General features: G+C 36.2%; 1 protein-coding gene across 2 annotated transcripts; it reads left to right on the forward strand.

Moving 5' to 3' along the window:
* Window positions 1-5733: 5733 nt before the first annotated feature.
* RabX6 (RAS oncogene family member RabX6) lies at window positions 5734-20272 on the forward strand. Of its 2 annotated transcripts, none has more exons than XM_045727303.2 (5): window positions 5734-6107; window positions 8952-9139; window positions 9761-10002; window positions 10639-10838; window positions 13315-20272. In XM_045727303.2, the coding sequence occupies exons 2-4, from the start codon at window positions 8960-8962 to the stop codon at window positions 10835-10837; spliced, it is 621 nt and encodes a 206-aa protein (XP_045583259.1). In that variant the 5' UTR covers window positions 5734-6107; window positions 8952-8959; the 3' UTR covers window position 10838; window positions 13315-20272. The 2 variants fall into 2 exon arrangements, with proteins under 2 accessions (XP_045583259.1, XP_045583258.1); XM_045727302.2 differs by having other exon boundaries at window positions 5736-6107; window positions 10639-10877.

Genomic DNA, 20272 nt, shown 5'->3' on the forward strand with positions numbered 1-20272 from the left:
ACATACCGACCATTCTATTGAAAATGGTTTGCTCAAGACACCATTGATACAAACGCTGCTCCGACACTGTTTATAAAGCATACGGATCCAATCAATAAATTCTTGTGCAACTCCTACCCTATCCAATATTTCTAATACAGACTGAACCAACTGTGTTTTTGACCAATCAAGGTTTATCATGGAGGAAGGAACATTATTCTTAGACACACAATACACAACATCCCTAATTATATTATTAATACTGATTATGGATCTTCCAGGCACACCACAGAACTGTTCCTTGGATGTAATTTTATCCATTACAATCTTAAGTCTTTTTGCTAACAATTTTGAAATTATTTGTAATCCTGGTTGAGCAAGGAAAGAGATCAGTTCGTTAGAATAGACCAATCACCTGTTTTTGGGAGCAGCTTAATAATCCAATGAGATTGTAACATGCTAAGATATCTATGCTGTATGCTATACTGCACCACTTGTATAAAGTCTTTACAAATAACATACCATGTTATTAACAAGGAATAACGTACCCTTGTTATTCTTGGTTTACTTAACAAATACTGTATGTAGAAAAATTTTCACCATACATCCAATCATTAATCTGGAAGGGAACATTGACTCTTTCAGATATTTCAATCCAACATTATGTTAATTCTGTCCTTTAAAATGGTAATTTTGTCATACTTGTCTAATCCCATATTGACCTTTGCATAAAGTTGTTTTAATCTGAGTTGTAATAAGGTTAAAAGGCCATATTTTTCAGCCGCTTTTCTTTTGGACACTTGCGAAAAAACTTTTGCAGGCAATTTTACGCACGTCTCACCACTCCAACAGACATTGGAACTTGTGTTTATGCCCAATCAGGTGTTTCTACAATACAGTACTTGAAAATTATTATATATAGTATATCTCTACTCTGCAACAGACTGCAATTGAGCGTCCATGACCCTGTCCCTACTTTAAGGGGCCAGCCCTTGCTACATTTCGGTAACTCCTCGTGACCTTGGACACAGTAAACTTCAACAGCAATCACCTGCTCAGTTTTTTTCACAGACTTTTAATTTAGTGGCACAGTCCTTCATACGTCTCAAATTAATACTCTGGGTTAATATTTTCCCTAAGTGTCTTCACATGACTGGTTATACCCCCAGCTTTCACACAACCCTTATCCTTTCTACCAGACCTTACAGAAGAGGGTGGAGTTGCCCTCTACGCAGACATTTCTTTGCCACTATCACGCATGGAGTCATCCTCTACATCCAATTGATAACCAATCACTTATAGGTATATACATAGGTATATATTACCTAAGTGGATATATAGGTAAACTCCATTACATCTACATAGACCAATTATATCCATATTTGCATCATACATTTAAAACCCAGACAATTATTTTTTAAATCTTAATATGATGATTATCGCATTACCCTGTAAATCAACAAATGACGATAATCACTGTCGAAGGGTTCAAGTTCAAATTCAAGTACAGTATGTTTATTGAGACAAGAAAAAAATATATCTCAAAGGGATAGAGTAGCTTAGGTTATTTCTACCCCCTCTACTTCAAGTCCCTCAAGGGGCAGACGAATTCAGTGAGTACAAATACACAAATCACAATACTCTACAAGAATCATATTTAACTTTGGAGGTTAATATAGTAAGCACATCATATAAGTGTTACACTCTTGGGGCAAAATTCTTGTAGCTCCTAAGTATACTGTCTATCATACCATTATCACACATCCAAACAATTTGATGTGGTACACTACTTATTTCCTTATTTCTATAGTTATCAATAAGTTGACACTTACATGACAATACATGATGTTCTAAGGTGTGGGCGTGCGTGTCTAAGGGTTAAGTAGCTGCATTGTAAGGAAAACAATAGTTTTCCACTGCTGCATTCTTTCTGGATAATAATTAAAAAATGTTCTATGCAGTAACTAAAAAATTCACATTTTCATAAAATTTAGCTTCCTGTTAAAATAAGGCAGCATAGTTCCCTTGTGGATAAATTTATCTAGTGGGGAGTTTTTTTGTATGTGTGATATTATTACAGTTTCATTAAACTTCATCGAACTTGGTGTACATATTCCAAAGTACCAGGTAATGATTGGGATAATTACTTTTTTATAGCAAATTTTCTGCAGTTTAAGATCTTTTCCTTGCTATTCCTTGTGTATACCTAAAAGGATGATAGTCATACTGAATGAATTTTATACCTCAAGGTTTTTCCTTAATACTTGATTACATTTTTGCACACCTGAGAATGTATTCATATTGATATAATTTTATATATGACCCCTGAAAAATTTGTATTTAACCTCTATCTCTTATATACTCAAGTTGACAGAATTGTGTACAGTATTTTCAAATCTTGTAATAAGGCTCGTCTGAAAAAATATCTCGTACGTGTGTGACCTTTAATACAATGACACGCACCCCATACACTACACTACCCCACACACACCAGATGGAATACAGAATTATATGAACAATGTTTGTTGATGATGCTAAGATAATAGGGAAGATAAGAAACCTAGATGATTGGCATGCTTTTCAAGAAGACCTGGACAAAATTAAGTACAGTATATGGAGCAGCACTTGGCAAATGGAATTTAATGTGAATAAATGCCATGTTAGGGAATGTGGAATTGGAGAACATAAACCCCACACAACCTATAAATTATGTGAGAAATCTTTAAAAAATTCTGACAAAGAAAGGGATCTAGGGGTGGTTTTAGATAAAAAAAACTGTCACCTGAGGACCACATTAAGAACATTGTGCGAGGAGCCTATGCTACACTTTGTAACTTTAGAATTGCTTTTAAATACATGGATGGAGAAATACTAAAGAAATTGTTCACGACTTTTGTTAGACCAAAGTTGGAATATGCAGCGGTTGTATGGTGCCCATATCTTAAGAGGCATATCAACAAACTGGAAAAGGTGCAAAGACATGCCACTAAGTGGCTCCCAGAAGTGAAGGACAAGAGCCACGAGGAGAGGTTAGAAGCATTAAATATGCAAAAACTAGAATATAGAAGAAAAAGAGGCGATATGATCACTATGTACAAAATAGAAACAGGAATCGATAAAATTTATAGGGAAGAATTCCTGAGACCTGTAACTTCAAGAACAAGAGGTCATAGATTTAAACTAACGAAACAGCTGCCGGAGAAATATAAGAACATTCACTTTTGTAAAAAGGGTGGTAGACGGTTGGAACAAGTTAGGTGAGAAGGTGGTGGAGGCCAAAGCCGTCGGTAATTTCAAAGCATTACATGACAGTGTGCTGGGAAGATGGGACACCACGAGCATAGCTCTCATCCTGTAACTACACTCTGGTAATTACCATACACTACACTACACTACACTCTACATCAACAAGAGGACAGATTCAAATTAAGGAAACAAAGCTACCAAAAATATCAAACGTTCACTTTTGCAAACAGAGTGGTTGATGGTTGGAACAAGATAAGTGAGAAAGTGGTGGAGGCCAAAACTGCAGTACTGTAGTTTCAAAGCATAAGACTAAGAGTACTGGGAAGACGGGACACCATGAGCATAGCTCTCACCCTGTAACTACTCTTAAGTAATCACTAACATGCAGCAGATTGAGGAAGAAAAGGACCTAGGAATTTGGATCTACCAGTCATTGAAAGTTGTACAAGAAATAGGAGCTGCAGAAAAAAAAACCAGGAATAGTCAAGGGAACCTTCGACTTCAAGGAAAATAATTAATTTGGTATTCAATTGCACAAGTATCTGGTCTGCTGTACTCTAGAATGGAGCCTCACCTTCAAAATGACATGTTTGCTCTGGAGGAACTTCAACATAAAGTGTCAAAATTCATCCTAGGATTGGTTGAAGGGCAACAGAACTAACAACACTGCATACAGGAAATGAGAGAGCTGATTTCATTGAGAAAGGTAAAGTACAGTACTGAACAGATTACAGGATAATAATTCAAACCACTTTAAAAGGTCAAATGTTATTAATTTAATTCTATACAAGAAGGTACAGTACATAATAAATAGACTGTCTCCATGGCAGTCTCTGGGTTTGGAGTCCCAGTGTCTTCTTATACCAACTTTGAGGTAAACTCTGGAGCCCCTAAGGTAGTACGTTGTTACCTTCAACCTTGTTGTGACAGTTCCTGCGACGGCGCTGGAACCAATCGTATTGGCGTTTGCCTTTCCATTGGAGACTTTCGGCATCGTGGAGGGGGGGGGGACCTGCTGCATGGGTAACGGCTTCTTTCCCCGTATCAACCTACCCTGGCTTTGTTCCCTGGAGAGGCTACCCCAGACTGACAACCAGAGTGCAACTCCATAGTCTCCCGAGGAATGGATGCCTACAACTACTACATTGGGTTGTGAGAATACATAACATTGGTGTTTGAGTACAGTACTGTATTATCATCTTGCAAAGCCACTAACACAATAGTGTTTCAGGCAGTAATGTAATACATATACGAGGCAATGGTTTCAAGCTGAATGAATCACAATGTAGGACAGAAAACAAGATGCTTTTTTACCCATATGGTACACACATGGAACTGCCTACCCGCCAAAGCCATAAATACCAAGATATTACTCGTTCAAAGTCTAGTAAGAAGAAATCTTCTAACAGTGGGGGAACCTTTTGGTAAACTACTAAACTTTTGGTACCTAAACTACCTGACCCTGTTCAAGGCCAATAAAGAGATGGTGGCCTTGAGTTAAATTCAGTATATTCACAGGCTTCCTATCTCCAACAAAATTTTATATTATTACAGTATTACCTAAGAGGGCCACCATCTCTAGAGGTCTCGACCGGGAACGGAGGCTAGCGGCTTGTCAAAGACTCCTACATTGTTCCTGGGGATTTTTTCCAGCTAGATTTTGAACTAAAGTAGTGTTTTGCCATTGCGGTTTCAGAGGGTAGTTGGTTCCATGGGTCTAGTACAGTTAGTTTAGTTCATTTATTATGCACCCCATACCCATCTTGTGGGCGGTAGTGGAAAAGGTTACAGAAGCACATAATGGGCTAGTACAGTATATTAATGCACATTCAGTCATCAATGATCTCACACCACATATCATGTCGAGATACTTGTAATTTTATAATCATCTCATTCACTGAAGGATATTAAAAGATACCAGTTTCTTCATAATACACAATACACCCAAAGTTACTATAGCGTTTGCTAGTATAATTTAACACGCCCCAACCTGCGAGATGAGAATATTAGATGAACTTATAGCTAACTTTTGACCTATACCCTGTAACCCCCCCCTCATATACAATATGGGGGTGTTTAATGACGTGTACGTAAGCTTGGTAATAAAAAATGCACACTAGTTTCCTTTTAAGAGAGTTTACAACATTGTACATAGCCTTCCCGGTTTGGTGGCTTCCTTTGATAATTACTTACAGCATTGTACAATGAATCAAAAATAATAAATATAAAATTATTAAATGTAACATATTGTACTCTATATTGTTTTACAAATGTACATTATTTTTGTTGTTAATATTAGTAACTTCGACTGACAAGAATCAATCGCCAGACGTAATTTGAAATTGCCGCCCAAAATGGAAACCTATCATTTGATCTTTATGCTATCTTAATTTTTGTAAATAATTCTTTTCTGATTTTTTATGGACTGTATTTTATGTGTATACAACCCCGAATACATAACGTTTCAATATTTTGACTGAAATATAAATAATAAGTACTCATTTGAATTTGAAGTTCTCAGCTGATTGAAGACAACAATTTTGCTGGAGTAACATTCAGGTGTGGCCGGACCATTGTTGTTAATAGCATTTGCCTCATGTTCCCTATTGCCTCTACTTTCTGATGCGGATATATGTTGGAAGAATGCATATTTGATGAGAGACACGCTGTTAGGAAATATTGGGATCATAGGACTCCTGAAGGGCAGCAGGTGGGGGTGGCTCTTGAGTGCCTTCGGGTGTAGCTCACCATAGGAGGCCAGCCAGACCTTCACCCTGAGACACACCTGCCACACCTGCCAGGCACAACCTCACGCCAGGAGCCATGGGCTGGTGATGTCAACGTTATCCATGATCACCTGCCTCAAGTCCACACTTAAGTAGGTAAGGAGAGCATTGTCATTATGGGTTCTACAGATACGGAGTTAATTGTTGACTTCAGCATAAAGGTTGGTCTGCTTGTCAGTTGCTCTAAATGGTTCACATGGCACCCTTCATTAATGATTTTGCTTGAAATCATATTCTTGTGTTAGTAGTGATAATATTTGAATGCTTAAGTTTTCTAAGCCTCGACCTGGACAGGAGGGTGTTGTCCAGAAATGAAAGACAATTGAGTCATAAGAATGAAGTTTAAGTGTTCTATATGTATGATCTGCCTGGTTTAGACCTATGCCACAATATTAGTCATAGAACTCGGATGTATGAGTTGTGAACACTAAAGGAGTTCGATGTTTTGTCACAGAGAAAAAATGGGAAACATGATCATCACATATTTGTTATTTATATACATACAAGGAACCTGAGGGCCATTAATACTAGGAGTATTGACGAGGACAGGAAGCTGGCGGCTTCCACGGGTTTATAATCCTGTGGGTGAAAAACATGTCCCGTTTACAATTTTACATTGTGGCTTGTTGAGTTTGAAACCGTTGCTCCTTGTTTGTGTGACATCTGACATTTTGAAGAAATTGTCTGGAGCAACGTCATCCAAGTTGTTCAGTATTTTAAAAGTTTCGATGAGATCCACCCTCTTATGCCTGGTTTGCAGTGTTAGCTCAGAGGCCCTCAACCGTTCCTGGTACGAGAGTTGACTTAGTTCTGGAATGATTTTTGTTGCCTGGTGTTGAACTTTCTCCAAAGCAGCTATGTCTCTGAAGATGAGGTCTCCATGTTTGGATACAATAATCCAAGTGGGAGCACTCCGGAGATTTATATAGTTGAATCACTACCTTCTTTTCCTTTGTCAAAGTTATACTTACTTGATTATCCCTATGGTTTGGTTAGCCTTTTTTTCTCTCTTTTTCCTCTTTTTTTTTTTTTTTTTTTGAGATATATACAAGAGTTGTTACATTCTTGTACAGCCACTAGTACACGTAGCATTTCGGGCAAGTCCTTAATCCTATGGTCCCTGGAATACGATCCCCTGCCGCGAAGAATCGTTTTTTCATCCAAGTACACATTTTACTGTTGCGTCAAACAGAGGCTACAGTTAAGGAATTGCGCCCCAGTAAATCATCCCCGGCCAGGATACGAACCCATGACATAGCGCTCGCGGAACACCAGGCGAGTGTCTTACCACTACACCACGGAGACTTTGCTGCTCATACCTGTTATATAACTTTCAGTGAGTGGTGGATTTTTATTTCTAGGTTCTTTTCTTCATCAGTCTGCTGCATGGTAATGTTATTAATTTGGTAGTTGTGATGTGGGTTATTATATCCCCACATGCAAGGTCTTGCATTTTTTATATTAAAAAGCATTTACCAGTCTTCTTACCATTTGTAGAGTTTATGTAGATCTCTTTGTAAGGCTTCAATATCATTTTCACTTCCCACTTTACCATAAATCTTAGTGTAATCTGTACATTTTATATGGTTTGTAATAGTCTCATCTTTGTCATTGATGTATGTGAGGAAAAGGGTTGATCCCAAATTGGACCCCTGTGGTACCCCACTCACCTCATTTCTCCAGTCAGAGTCATTCCCATTTAGCACAAACCATTGTGTTCTTTGCTTAACTTTGATTATTTTATCCATTCTAGTATTCTGCCATTTATTCCATGTGCTTGTAATTTTGTTCCTACTTTTTTATGTGGTACCTTATCTAAGGCTTTAGCAAAATCCATGTACAATATACTACATCCAACAAAAGACCTTTGTCTAAGTAGCTGGTTACTGTTTCCAAAAATGTGAGCAGTTTTGTAAGACAGGATCTATTTTTAACAAACCCATGTTGTCGATTTTACAAGAGTGTTCATTAAAAGATGGCGAGTGATTCCCTTCCTTAGGATTCTTTCCGTGAGCTTGTAGATGTGTGATGTCAAGCTGATCGGACATTAGTTTTCTGCTGAACTCTTTCTGCCTTTTTTAAAATAGGGGTGACTTTTGCATATTTCCAATCTATGGGTACTATTTCTTGGTCCAGAAATTTTCTGAAAAGCAGAGTCGGCAAAAGGCACAATTCCTCTGCTAGCTCCTTTATGATTTTGGATTGAATTCCATCCACACCTGGGGCTTTTGAGTCTTTTTAGTTTGTCAGTGTTCCTGATTATGTCGCACATTATGGGTATATCCCCTTAATTCATTCTCTTCACCTCCTTCATACATTCAAATATGTCAACAACAAAGTGATAATAAGATGACTCATCACTCCATACAACTATCTTAGCCAAGCCCTGAGGCAACATTGAACACCTAGTTAATAAGGGATTAAGACTGTGGTTCCCAAAATGGCATATATTGACCCCTAGGAGTCGATGGAACTGAGCAGAGGATCACTAAATATTTAGGGGCTGAAGGGGTAAATTAAAGGTCAGTAATTTCTCGTGAGTCGAAAAGTGAACTATCGTACAAAAGCCCATGGTTGGTACTCTTGGTATTGTAAAGGGCTCGAGAAAGAAGGCAACAACCCAACCTAATCTCTCCTAGATCTAGTATAGTACATACATACACTATAATAAGCACAGTATATTAGGGCCTTGGATGGTTAGGTTAGGGTGTTACATTTTCTTGTATGTCTTTTGGAATACCCGGGATGAATAGTAAAAGCACAGACCTCTAAGAGTACTTATATTAGACTAACAGCAAATTACTGTAGCAAGTCATTCGTTATACCACATCTCTGATTTGTTGTTGTTATCATTACAGTACATCATATCAATATAATATACAGTACCTGTACATCAATATAAATTATATTGATTTTGTAATTTTTTGTTTTTTATTCCAGTAATTACAATGGCAAGTATCAAAGTCCCTGAACAAAAAATAATATTGTGTGGAGAGTATGGCGTTGGAAAAAGTTCACTATTCCGACGTTATGCCACAAATACATTTGTTACAGCCACAGATAGGAAATCTACATTGGGATTAGATCATTATGAAAAAGTTTACATTTCTGGAGACAAAGAAGTAAAGGTATGTGTTTATATGCATATGTTGTTAAAATTTAGAAATGTTATTTAAATTAAAACAAATCACAAAATTAAATCTCCTTTGCATATACTGTATAGTATTTATCTTGATAATGAAAGCCTTATACATATTAAAACCTACTTGGTGTATATTTTTTAAATATGGACTAAATTGTAGATACTGTGCTGAAAATATTAATATCCACTATGAGATGTATTACTTCTATAGCATTTCAACCATATCATATATATCAGACATATATATCAACTTTGTGGCAAGTACACATAAAGTTATTGAAATGTCATTATTCTCATCTATTTTCTCAGCACATGAATCTTAGACAGGGATGAGTAATTACTGTATTTGATGCAAGGAATTCTTCAAGAGTTTTGGTAAGTTCTAAAATTACCTGAGTTTACCAAAACTTATGCAGGGGTCATTGTGTTCGGTGAACATACACATTTTATCACCTTGTGGCTTACTATCATATTTGTTTTTGGGCTTTATTCGGTAATTCTTGTGATATTTCTAATCTTCCGAGTTGGATGGAGGCCACTAATAACTATAGCAACACTTGGTTTTTTTTTATAAGATTACTGCATTGTGTGTTCACATTACTTTCAGCTTCAGCTTTGGGACACTGGTGGCATGGAAAGAGTAGCCAGCATAACATCCTCTTATTATAAATTTGCTGAGGGAGCAATTCTGGTGTTCGCACTAGATAATCCTGACTCCTTCAATATCCTCTCACAGCATCTTCTCGATATTGTAACATATGCAGAAAATGCCAAGATCTTCCTCTGTGGTAACAAATATGATCTAAAGAGTCAAATTCAAGTCACTGATGCTGATATGGAAAATTTCTGGTAAGCATATGTTTATTTCTCTAAAGGGATTAAATGGAACATTTGCAGCTGTTTATAGATCTCTATTCATCATTCATTTTTTAACTTAATGACATGGAGCAGATACACAAAGCCTATGTATTCAATTGAAAATAAGTATATAGTATTTATTTACTTCCCCTTTGATCATTAGTATACATTGGTTATTAACCTCTGCACTTCACAAGTATTTCAGAAACATTGTGTGTGCAAGAAAAATTCCCCCCAAATTATATTGTTTTTATAGTAATATGCTTTCCCTGATCACATAGGAAAATTAAAATAAAATTTTCAAGTAAATTACTTTCACTGTAGTGAAAGTGAAATTTAATTTAAAATTTAAAAAATAAGATATAAATTCTGCAATTAATAAAACTTAAAATTCCATAGTAGGTATTGTTGTTTGCTGTAGAGTATCAGGAAGTACAGCATGTAACTAACAAGCTATTAAGCATGAAAGAGCTTTTAGAAGTTAAGCAAGATACTGATGTGTTGTAAAAACAAATTCATTTGTCTAGCTTTGTAGCAGATGATTGATATGTATACAAAAATTATTTATTTTATGCTGTATTGAATTATTACTAAATATAATTTTTTTGCTTGCGTACTCCATTACAGTGAACAGTGTCACAACCTTATATCTGGAATATACAAGACTTCTTGCAAGACTGGTGCAGGTGTAGAAGAAATGTTTGCTGACATAGCAAGACAACTTAGTGATTCAAATAGGTCTCGAAAAGAACTAGAAACCATGAACAAAGATTCTTTTAAAGTGACTCCTCCAGAAGGTGAACCTGAGGATTCATGTTTATGCTGAGGTGAATCACATGGAAACTAGTTAACTACACTATCTTAAGGTTAGTTTAGATGAACTTCCTCAGCAGTTTTGTACTAGATACTGCAGTAATGTAAAGCATGCAGTATGTAATGATCTGTTAATCTCATAAGGCCTAATAATTTGATCAGCAAGCCAAAGGAATGGCTTGCATATGGAATGGAGAGATGTATATTGCCTAGCATACATAACTGATCATATGTTAATTATTCAACTGTCATTTAGAGGAAGATTTGTCAAACTTAATATGATTGTAATGAAAAGTTATATAAAACTACTCTGTGGGGGGCTTGCCCAAGATAGTTTGATTTACTTTCAATGTTAATACTTCCACTACACTGATTGTAGCAGTAGTTGAGTTATGAATGTTCAAATAGAGGAATTATTGTTTATTTAAGAAATTGTAATTCATAAAGTAAACAATAGCAATTATTTAAATTTTGCAACAGTAGCTGCAATTTTTTCTGGAGGAACCCCTAGTGGTTCTCTCTGTGCATTGAGATGGTTCCCGTCTACTAGGTCGCATCAGTCATGGAGTTTTGTAGGCGTCTTGGGAACCAGAGCCAGAACCTGGCTCTTCACAGAGGTGCAGGGAGCAGTGACATTTTGCCACCTCACTGGGACAGGCAACCAGAAAGTCAGTGAGTCAAAACAAACCACTGTTGGATTTAGAGAAATTGAAACCTCAAAATCCACTTAATGAACGCCCCCAACTATGTAAACAAACGATTGAATTCTCTCGAAACTAGCGCAAACTCATTTGCGCCGCTTTCCCCAATTGGTTGAGGGAAAGGGGGAAATAGCTCGCTTCCTGCTGGGGCCTGTGTTCTCGGTTCTATTGCTGATGTAGTGTTTCCCGGGTCACTGCTCCTCCCTCTAGCTAGTGTAAGTGATGTGGTGGTTGCTCAGGGTGATTGTTCCTGTACACTGTAGTGTAGCATGAGCCTTGCTTTGAGAGTGCTTGGAGCTACATGTGCTCATGGTTCACCTTCCCTGTGTTTTCCCTAGTGTGGCCCTTGCATCATCAGTTTTCTCTGGAGTGTTCTGAGTCGCTCCCTCAGAGGTCCTCCCTTGTGGTGGCCTTCATCTAGGGCGAGTCAGGGGTCATGTGGTTTATTGTCATGACCTAGTGCGACATTGGCTAGAGAGTTTCTGGAGGCCCAAACTGGGCCTACAGAAACACCCATTGAATTCAGTAGAGTTTTGGGTTGGTTGCCTTTTGTCCTGTCATGGTCAAGTGGGCTAAAGCAGGTGTTTGGGAATCGTGAGAACACCAGTTCAGGTCACCCTATTGCCCCAAAATGATTTTGACAAAAATGAAGAGATCAGTGATTCTAGCATGAATCTTCTCTATTTTTCTTACATTTTTCTTTTCTAGAGAGGGAAGTTGAAAAACTAACTCTCCAAAGTTAATTTTTTACAATTTTACTTGGCCTGATACTAAGAGGTGCATTTCGTTAACTCTTGTTAACATTATCACAGGCAGAGTTTGAATGGTTACAAAATTTTCTGCTGTTGGATATATAGCTGAGGATGAAGTGAGGGTGCAGTATCTCATTTATGGACCAATATGTCCATTACATCTTGCCAATATCCTATGTTCTCATAATGGCTAGGGCAGTATATTGTATGTTTCATCGTGTTCTCGAAGATGGCAAAGTGTAATTTGGTATTAGCTGGGTGTTGATAGATGGCTAGGTTTGATATATGATTCTTTGCCACTGTCCAATCTTCTATTGTTCCTGTATTTGTCAGTTATTTTGGTGCTGTTTGTCAGGATATCTCAGGTGATGATATGGTTATGTTTAGAGACTATATGTTCCTTGATAGGGCCTTGCTCTTGGTGCATTGTTAGGCACCTTGAAATGGATGTTATCTTGACTATATATATTGAGTTCGTTGGGACTGACAGTCCCCAAGTAAGCATTTGAAGGCATAGACAACATTCGTCTCTTTCAAGGGGTTTGGTGTCGGGAGAGTTTTTCATAAGCAAGTTGGCAGTCTTCTTGCTCTTATAGTATATTATTCAATCTTCTGGTTGGTGTTAGTAGGTGTCACATTTCTATCAATGTTTTTTAGTACACACTTTTTGGTTTTGTTTTGTGGGCTGTGGAGCCATTCTTGGAGAATATTTTAATAGTAGGAACCGGCGATGTACTGTTGTTCGTCTTGTCTGAGTTAACATGGTGGCGTCCCTTCCTTTTGATGATCTCTTCGACATATCCATTAGAGTATCCATTATTGACTAGGACCTGCCTTACTCTACTGAGTTCCTCATCAACCTGCTTCCAACTGGAGCTGTATGTTTGCATTTTTTAATATCCCGTAACATAGACGGTGCTACATAGTCTTCCTGGCTTGACACCTTCTTTTGATAAATATTTTATTGTAAATTCATGATGCATCTTAACGGTAGTAAAAGTTGGTGAAACATTTAATTTCACTGTTTTCTTTTTCAGTTTGGGAGAGCAGTAGACTGATCATCCCATGCAGCTGTCTTTGTTCTCCTGATATTCAGTATACCCATTTTCTTTAACCAGCTATAAAAAGATTTGTACAGTACCGGTACATCTAAATGTGGATGTATGTCAGCTGTTTTTTATGTACCTTTTTGTGTCCTGCCAATTTTATATAGGGTCTTATAAAATTAATTTATAAATCTAAATATTGTTTATTTTTTAAATTCATAATGTACTGTACTATGGACTTCCCGTGTATGATTACAGTACACTGTTATACTGTCTATTAAAATCTGAAAGAGAATGCAGTACTTTTTGTTAGTTATCAGGAGTTTGTTTCACTCATACACACACACTCAGGTTTCAGTAATTCCTGAAACCGGCAACTTCACGAACAAGAGGACACAGTTTCAAGCTAAGGAAACAGAGGTGCCGAAAAAAACATTTGAAAGTTTCTTTTGCAAACACAGTGGTGGACGGTTGAAACAAGCTAAGTGAGAAGGGGGTGGAGGCCAAAACCGTCAGTAGTTTCAAAGTTTTATACGACAGAGTACTGGAAAGACGGGAAACTACGAGCTTAGCTCTCATCATGTAACTACACTTGGGTAATTACATACACACACACACACACATTAATATTTAAGGCATGGCATTGTGCATCATAAGATGCTTGTGTATACTATATTTTGTATTTATGAAGAATTTTTACCTTCTAAAGGAAGTTCATTGTACTAGTCTGTCAGTTTTAATTTTTGTATTATTAGAGAAGGGTCCACTTAATTGTTATATGCATAAGTCATGTATGAAGTTCTTTAGCTGTTGTACATGAATAGTATTTTCAGGAGGAAATTAAAATAGAAGTACAGTACATCAAGCCTCAAACCTATTTCAAATAATTGATACCTTTCACACAAACAAATTTAAAAATAAATATCATGGTTTTCATATTTTTTCTGGCAGGTTCCCCCTCCCCTCTCTCTAGCTTCCTGAGCTACCCACCTGGAGTCCTCCAAATGCAGGGACCACACTATGCTCTAACAAATCACGAGTGCCTACCTGAAAACCAGGACCAGAACATGGCCTACCTGCAACTACTGTATATTAGAGAGGGAAAAATGCCAGAGAGGTGGAAAACACCAAAACAAGCAACTGCTTGGATAACATTTGCAAACCTGATCCGAACTCTCTAACTCTCGTTGGCTTTGGGGATCAACGTCCCTGCAGCCAATCAACTGCCCCAACCCTTACCATCATATAGCAGCCCTAGCAACCCAGGGTGTCTGATGCAGCTATCTCAGGCATTAACTGGGTAACTGTTGCATAATAGTGCGGTCATCTGGTGTAACATCATTCAGTCAAGTGTTGGTCATACAGTGGATTCTATCCTGCACAGAGGCCTGTGCTTTTCTTTGTTCCTTTTCTGCTTCGTGCATGTGTCTTTCTTGCCGACCTGTTGGCTGTGCCTTGATCACTTCGCTTTGGCTGCATGTGGCCAGAATTATCTTTTCTGGTTACCCGTTGGTATTGCCCCTACCCTTGATCATACTGTAGTTTTCTTTCCTGAGAGGGTTCGGGAGTCTACACCTTGAGGTTTACTCTTTTCGAGGTGCCTCACCACAGGTAGTACAAGTGCTTCAGCTCCTCTGCAGGGCTCAGTGGTTCGATTGTGCAGGGAGTTAATTATCTTCAGAGGTTAAGCTGCAGGTTTGATGCCAACTTCTACTCTGGTGGCAACTTGTACTTCCCTTCACCATGTTTTCCTAGATTTGGGGTTGGTATAAGTCTTCAAGAATGTTCCTCAGTCCAGTCTCCTTGATGGTCTATCTTGTATTGGGTGCTGGTAGTTTTCCCGCAGGTCTCATTTACGGGAGGTTCTTCTGCTGCCACCTTTGCTGTTGTGGTTTTTCTGGGCTTTTCTTGGTTTTTATGCTTTCCACTGGTCACCCTTCTGTCTCCACCAAGTCTGCCTGCAGAGTTGAAGGATATTTTCATCCCCTATTTTTTGTAGACCTGTTCCATCTGCTGTTTTCTTTGCTTCTTGGGCCTGGGCGGTTATTCTGGTTAATTTCTCATGGCTCTTCTGCACCCCTCCCATCACAGTCAGCCCTTTTGTAGTTTTACTCTCTGTCATGAGGTAGATCAGGAAGATGCAGAGGGAAGCTCTCCCAGAAATCCAGCATGGAATGTAAAGAAATGCCTCTTTCTGGCAGATCTTTTCTGTATCTCTATTCATGAACTTCCCTTCTCTCCATGATGTTAGGGGGGAATCTTGTTTTTGTGTTACGTGAATGACTAGTAACTGACTCCTAGGTTTCCGGGGCTGCCATCTAGTGACGAGGGCATGAAGATGTCTAGTAGTTGGTTGTGGACAGTGAGTGTGTATGTACTGTACTGTACTTCAAATTAGGGTTGCTAATGCTGTAAATGCTTCTGCTTGTTTTGGTGCATTCTGACTTTGTTGGCTTTTCCTTTGGTAATGTGGTTTATCTAATATACCCACTTCCGCCGTGCCTCTCTTGAGAGGACCTTTTAGTTCTGGCTTCTAGTATGTGCTCATGATTCATTAAAGATTGATGTGGTACCTGAATTTGGAGGACTCCAGGTGAGTAGCTTGGGAAGCCATGGAGGGGCCTACCAGGAAGAGTTTTTATAACATTGAATACTAGAATTTTTATGTTGCTTCTTTCTGTGCTTTTTAGTTATTTTATTTTAAAATAAATTTTATTTGAATGGTGACCCAAGGAACCAATCAACTCCATTGATTGGTTCTACTTAGAACCAATGTTCTACCTTTACTTAGTTTAACTGAAATTCATTAATTTATTAATTACTAAATTTGAAAAATGCTTAATAAATCCTGCTGTATTAAGTCCTGGTTTGCTAGCAAGCAAAATGAATTATCCTAGACTTGTTGCTGTTTTACCCAGCCTTTATTTGAGGAATTGTGTAAATATCGTGAGCCTTCCGACATATACAGCCAGGATTTATGATAAAAGGTTACGTTATAGACTTATTCATATTCATTCATTCACTGGATTTTGAGTACTTAACAAGTATGATGGTTTTTATATTTTGTAAAAAAACTAATCATCATTGCTTAAATTAGTTTGATGTACATGTATGTAGTTTTTTTTTTAGCAGCATTTCAAAAGAATATATGGTTGTTTGCAGTAAATTGTATGAGCAGGCATTAAATTTATAGTTACATAATAATGAGACATCATTTACATACTTTATGTATTGCTATTGTCTGTGTGTTTCCAAGTATTCTTCACTAAATTTTTAGCTTTAATCTATATCATTAGGGATCATGCCATATAATAAAAAAAAGTAATTGTTATTGCGTCTGTTAGCTGTCCTGTATGCCAGTTGTGTTGAATGATATCTTGAATAGGTTTTATAAACGTTTTATAAGAAATTATCTACAAAGAATTAAAAAATGAAACCTCAATGAATGGGATTTGCTTCTATGTGTGTTAGACTGTGTGAGACAAAAGTTTGAGCATACTGTACTTAGAAGTTATTTATATATTATGCAATGATTGAAAAGCTTGCAAAAATGTAAGGAGATACACAAATGCAGAGAAACAGAGTAAGGGATCAAAATGTTGGTGTTCTCAAAACATTTGTATACAAGATGCTGCTGTACTACTTATAGCAATTAATAACTTAAAGTTCATGAAAAGTCTTTTATTCCACTCAGTTTTTGAACTCTCTACCCCATTGTTATTTTGGCATTCTCTTCTCTTGATTACTTAGGCACCTGAAACATTAGTAGCCATGATTGTAGGACTATTTAGTCATTTGTTCATTGATACACCCTAAACAGCTTTACTAATTGATGTTAGCTGGATTGAAGCCATGTTAACAGACTTGGAGAGTAGTAGAACTTTCAAAATTGACCATAGGTAAACTACAGTATAAATGGCATATTATACATAAGCACAGATGAAAAAAATTGCTAAATTAATATTTTAACTTGCTGTAAGGTGCCACATAGTCTCCCGGCTTGGTGCCTTCTTTTGATAATTACCAGCTGCATGTGAACCAAACACTTGGATAATTTTCTTAATGAGTGAAGATATCAAAACTTGAATAAATATTGTTTCATAAGATATATAGTAATTATGTTGTGCCATTCTTTATTTTTTATTTGTACATGTTCAGTAATACTGTGTGTAAAATTTTATTTTTTTATGTGTACTGTATATTAATATGGAAAATATTAATACTGTAATTTATTATTTCTGTTGCTGAGAATCATCATAAATTAATTACCATAATGTACACAATATCTAGTAGTCAGTCAAAATACAAAATAAGTTGAAATAGGCAGGAAAGATGTACCAAATGTAACATTAATACACATCTCTCGTGTAGGATAGCATCTTTGGAGGTAAGAAACTGCACAGTAGTTTAGTCTATGACCTTTACAGACAAGTATGGTAAAGCCAATCCATTCAAGCTCCACAACCCAACTTAAATCACGCTGGTAGTACATGAGTTGGTGTACTATGGCAAACCTTTAGGAAAAGTTGACTGTAAAACAAAACAAAAAAGACTGCAGATGAATTTAAAAAACAAACTATAAAGTCACAGCACTCATAAAGTAACTGTGATATATCCAGCAACTCAATTGTTTAATATGATATAGCTTATAAATAAAGCAAACGTATAATAAAGCACTGGTTATACTGTACAAGCGCCGACAACTTCTAGAGATGAATCATACTAGAGCATTGCTGTATAAATAATATGTAACATCTGCAGTAGACTAATTATTACAAATGTATTTAAAGTGAAGGTATCCTTACTAAGGTTGCTTTTCTCTACTCATGCATATACAGACTTGACCAGCAAAATACCTAACATCTAACATTTATGAGCATTATTTCTTGAGTTTTCATACCCATTATGTATCCATCATTTATAATCTGTAGCACTGTATTCCTCTGCCATTACATGGGACGCATTACCCAAACAAATGTCTTAAAAGTTTACAGTGTGATATTAATGTAGGGCCACAACTTAACAGCAACTGAAGGGGTTTATATTGCAGGGAATATTATATATTAATTTTTGATGACTAAATCACCCATCAGAAAATTAAATAACATTTCAGTCCATCTTGAATCATTAACGAGGTGTAATTACACGACACGATAATGATGCAGGACAGACCGAAACATCGTCATATTTTTATTTTCTGATGTATGGTTTGGTCGTCATATCTTCAGCTTGTTATTGTGACATCGTCTGCATATTAATTTGTATTCTATGCAAAAGTAAAGCTTTCCTTGTTATAACTTTGTATTTAAATTTTTTTTTATCACTACTCTGACAAGCAACAGTTAAAATATTGAGGTTTCAATAATTGTAAAATACATATTGCAGATTTACATTACTGCAATAATGTTTCAATAAACCTGTATACAAAACTAATAAAATACTGTAATGTGGAAAATTTATAATGAATTCCATAAACATTTTGGACAATGTTTGTATTGTATTAGTTTTGCATTTAATATTAATGTAAAAATATTGAAAACTTTTGCTATTTATTTGATTTAAAAATCAAAATACATCTGTAAACAAAGTTATAAGTTGGTAATTATTTTATGCATATACTGATTCCAAAATGTCAAAAATAGTACCAAAGGCAAGCTGTGCAATAATGCTTGGTGATTTGTATTATTTACTATATAGCAGTGAGTACTTTACCTTGTAGCCGTAATCAAATGGAATACATCACATGCTTTAGAGAAATTAGATACAAAATATAAAATTTAACATCATAATGTAACTCGTAGGAAAGCTATAAGAATTTATTCATTAATGTTACACTTGGATTAATTTTTTAATTTATATACAGCTCATTTGTGGTGTTTATAATATTTATTATTATTATTATTAACCAACAACAAGGCTAATAGGAAGGTAATCTAAACAGAATATTTTCCGCTTAAGATAAAACATTTTAGGTCTAAACATTTATTTCTTCATAGATTAAGCTACTTAAATCTACTACTAAGCTACAATCATGCTACTTAAACCATTTCTATTTTTGAAAGCAGTATTATAATCTAAAAAGTTTAACATGTAACCTTAAACATGCAATATGTTTAACCATTGATTTGAATGTGAATATTTCATAATATATTACAGTAATTCATGGTTTCTAATAAACTTCTTAAAATATTTGAATATGCTGTAAAGGGATAGACTACGTTGTTCTAATATCCTAAATCTACCATTTTTTAACTTTTTACATATTTCAGAAGTATGTATCTGAATTTGACAAAAATGTGATACCAAAGAGTGCCATACCTCTGTTAGTAACACTACAAAGTTCCAATACATGCGAGATTAGTTTGGTCCTGTGGTCAGCCGAGGTTGGAGATGTTTTACTGTCTGTGGTATACCCAGAGTTGCTATTGGCCAGCACTATTATGTCAGTAGACCCGGTCTTGTTAAGGTGCATGCTTGCTAGCCTTTTTTTTTTTTTAACACCGGGGTTTGCCATTGTACAAAACTTTGGAAGATGGCATGAAGGTCTAAATAATGTTAAACTTGATGCCAAATCTAAGAAGTATGGAAGATCTCACTTCAAGTTTTTTGTTATGAGAAATACTTTCAAACAAATGCAGGGAAGATAATTATGTTTCTCAGTGGTGCCAAGATCCATATAAGGTGCTTATATAGGAATAGCTCTTATATAATCCGCTATTTTATTTGTCTAAAATGACATGTAATTTGAAGTGAGAATTCTGTATATGCTATAATTGCAGTTCATGTTAAACATAAATTTTTTAATACTTTTCTATGTACTGTAAAGATTATGGACAACTTATTTATAACTCTTGTAATGAAGTTTACATTTTATAGTGCTTTGCCATCATTAGTATGAAATAACTTTCATCAAAGAAATACCACTGAAAATATATATATATAAATTTAA

This window comes from Procambarus clarkii, chromosome 78, assembly GCF_040958095.1.
Source record: "Procambarus clarkii isolate CNS0578487 chromosome 78, FALCON_Pclarkii_2.0, whole genome shotgun sequence".
NCBI lineage: Eukaryota > Metazoa > Arthropoda > Malacostraca > Decapoda > Cambaridae > Procambarus > Procambarus clarkii.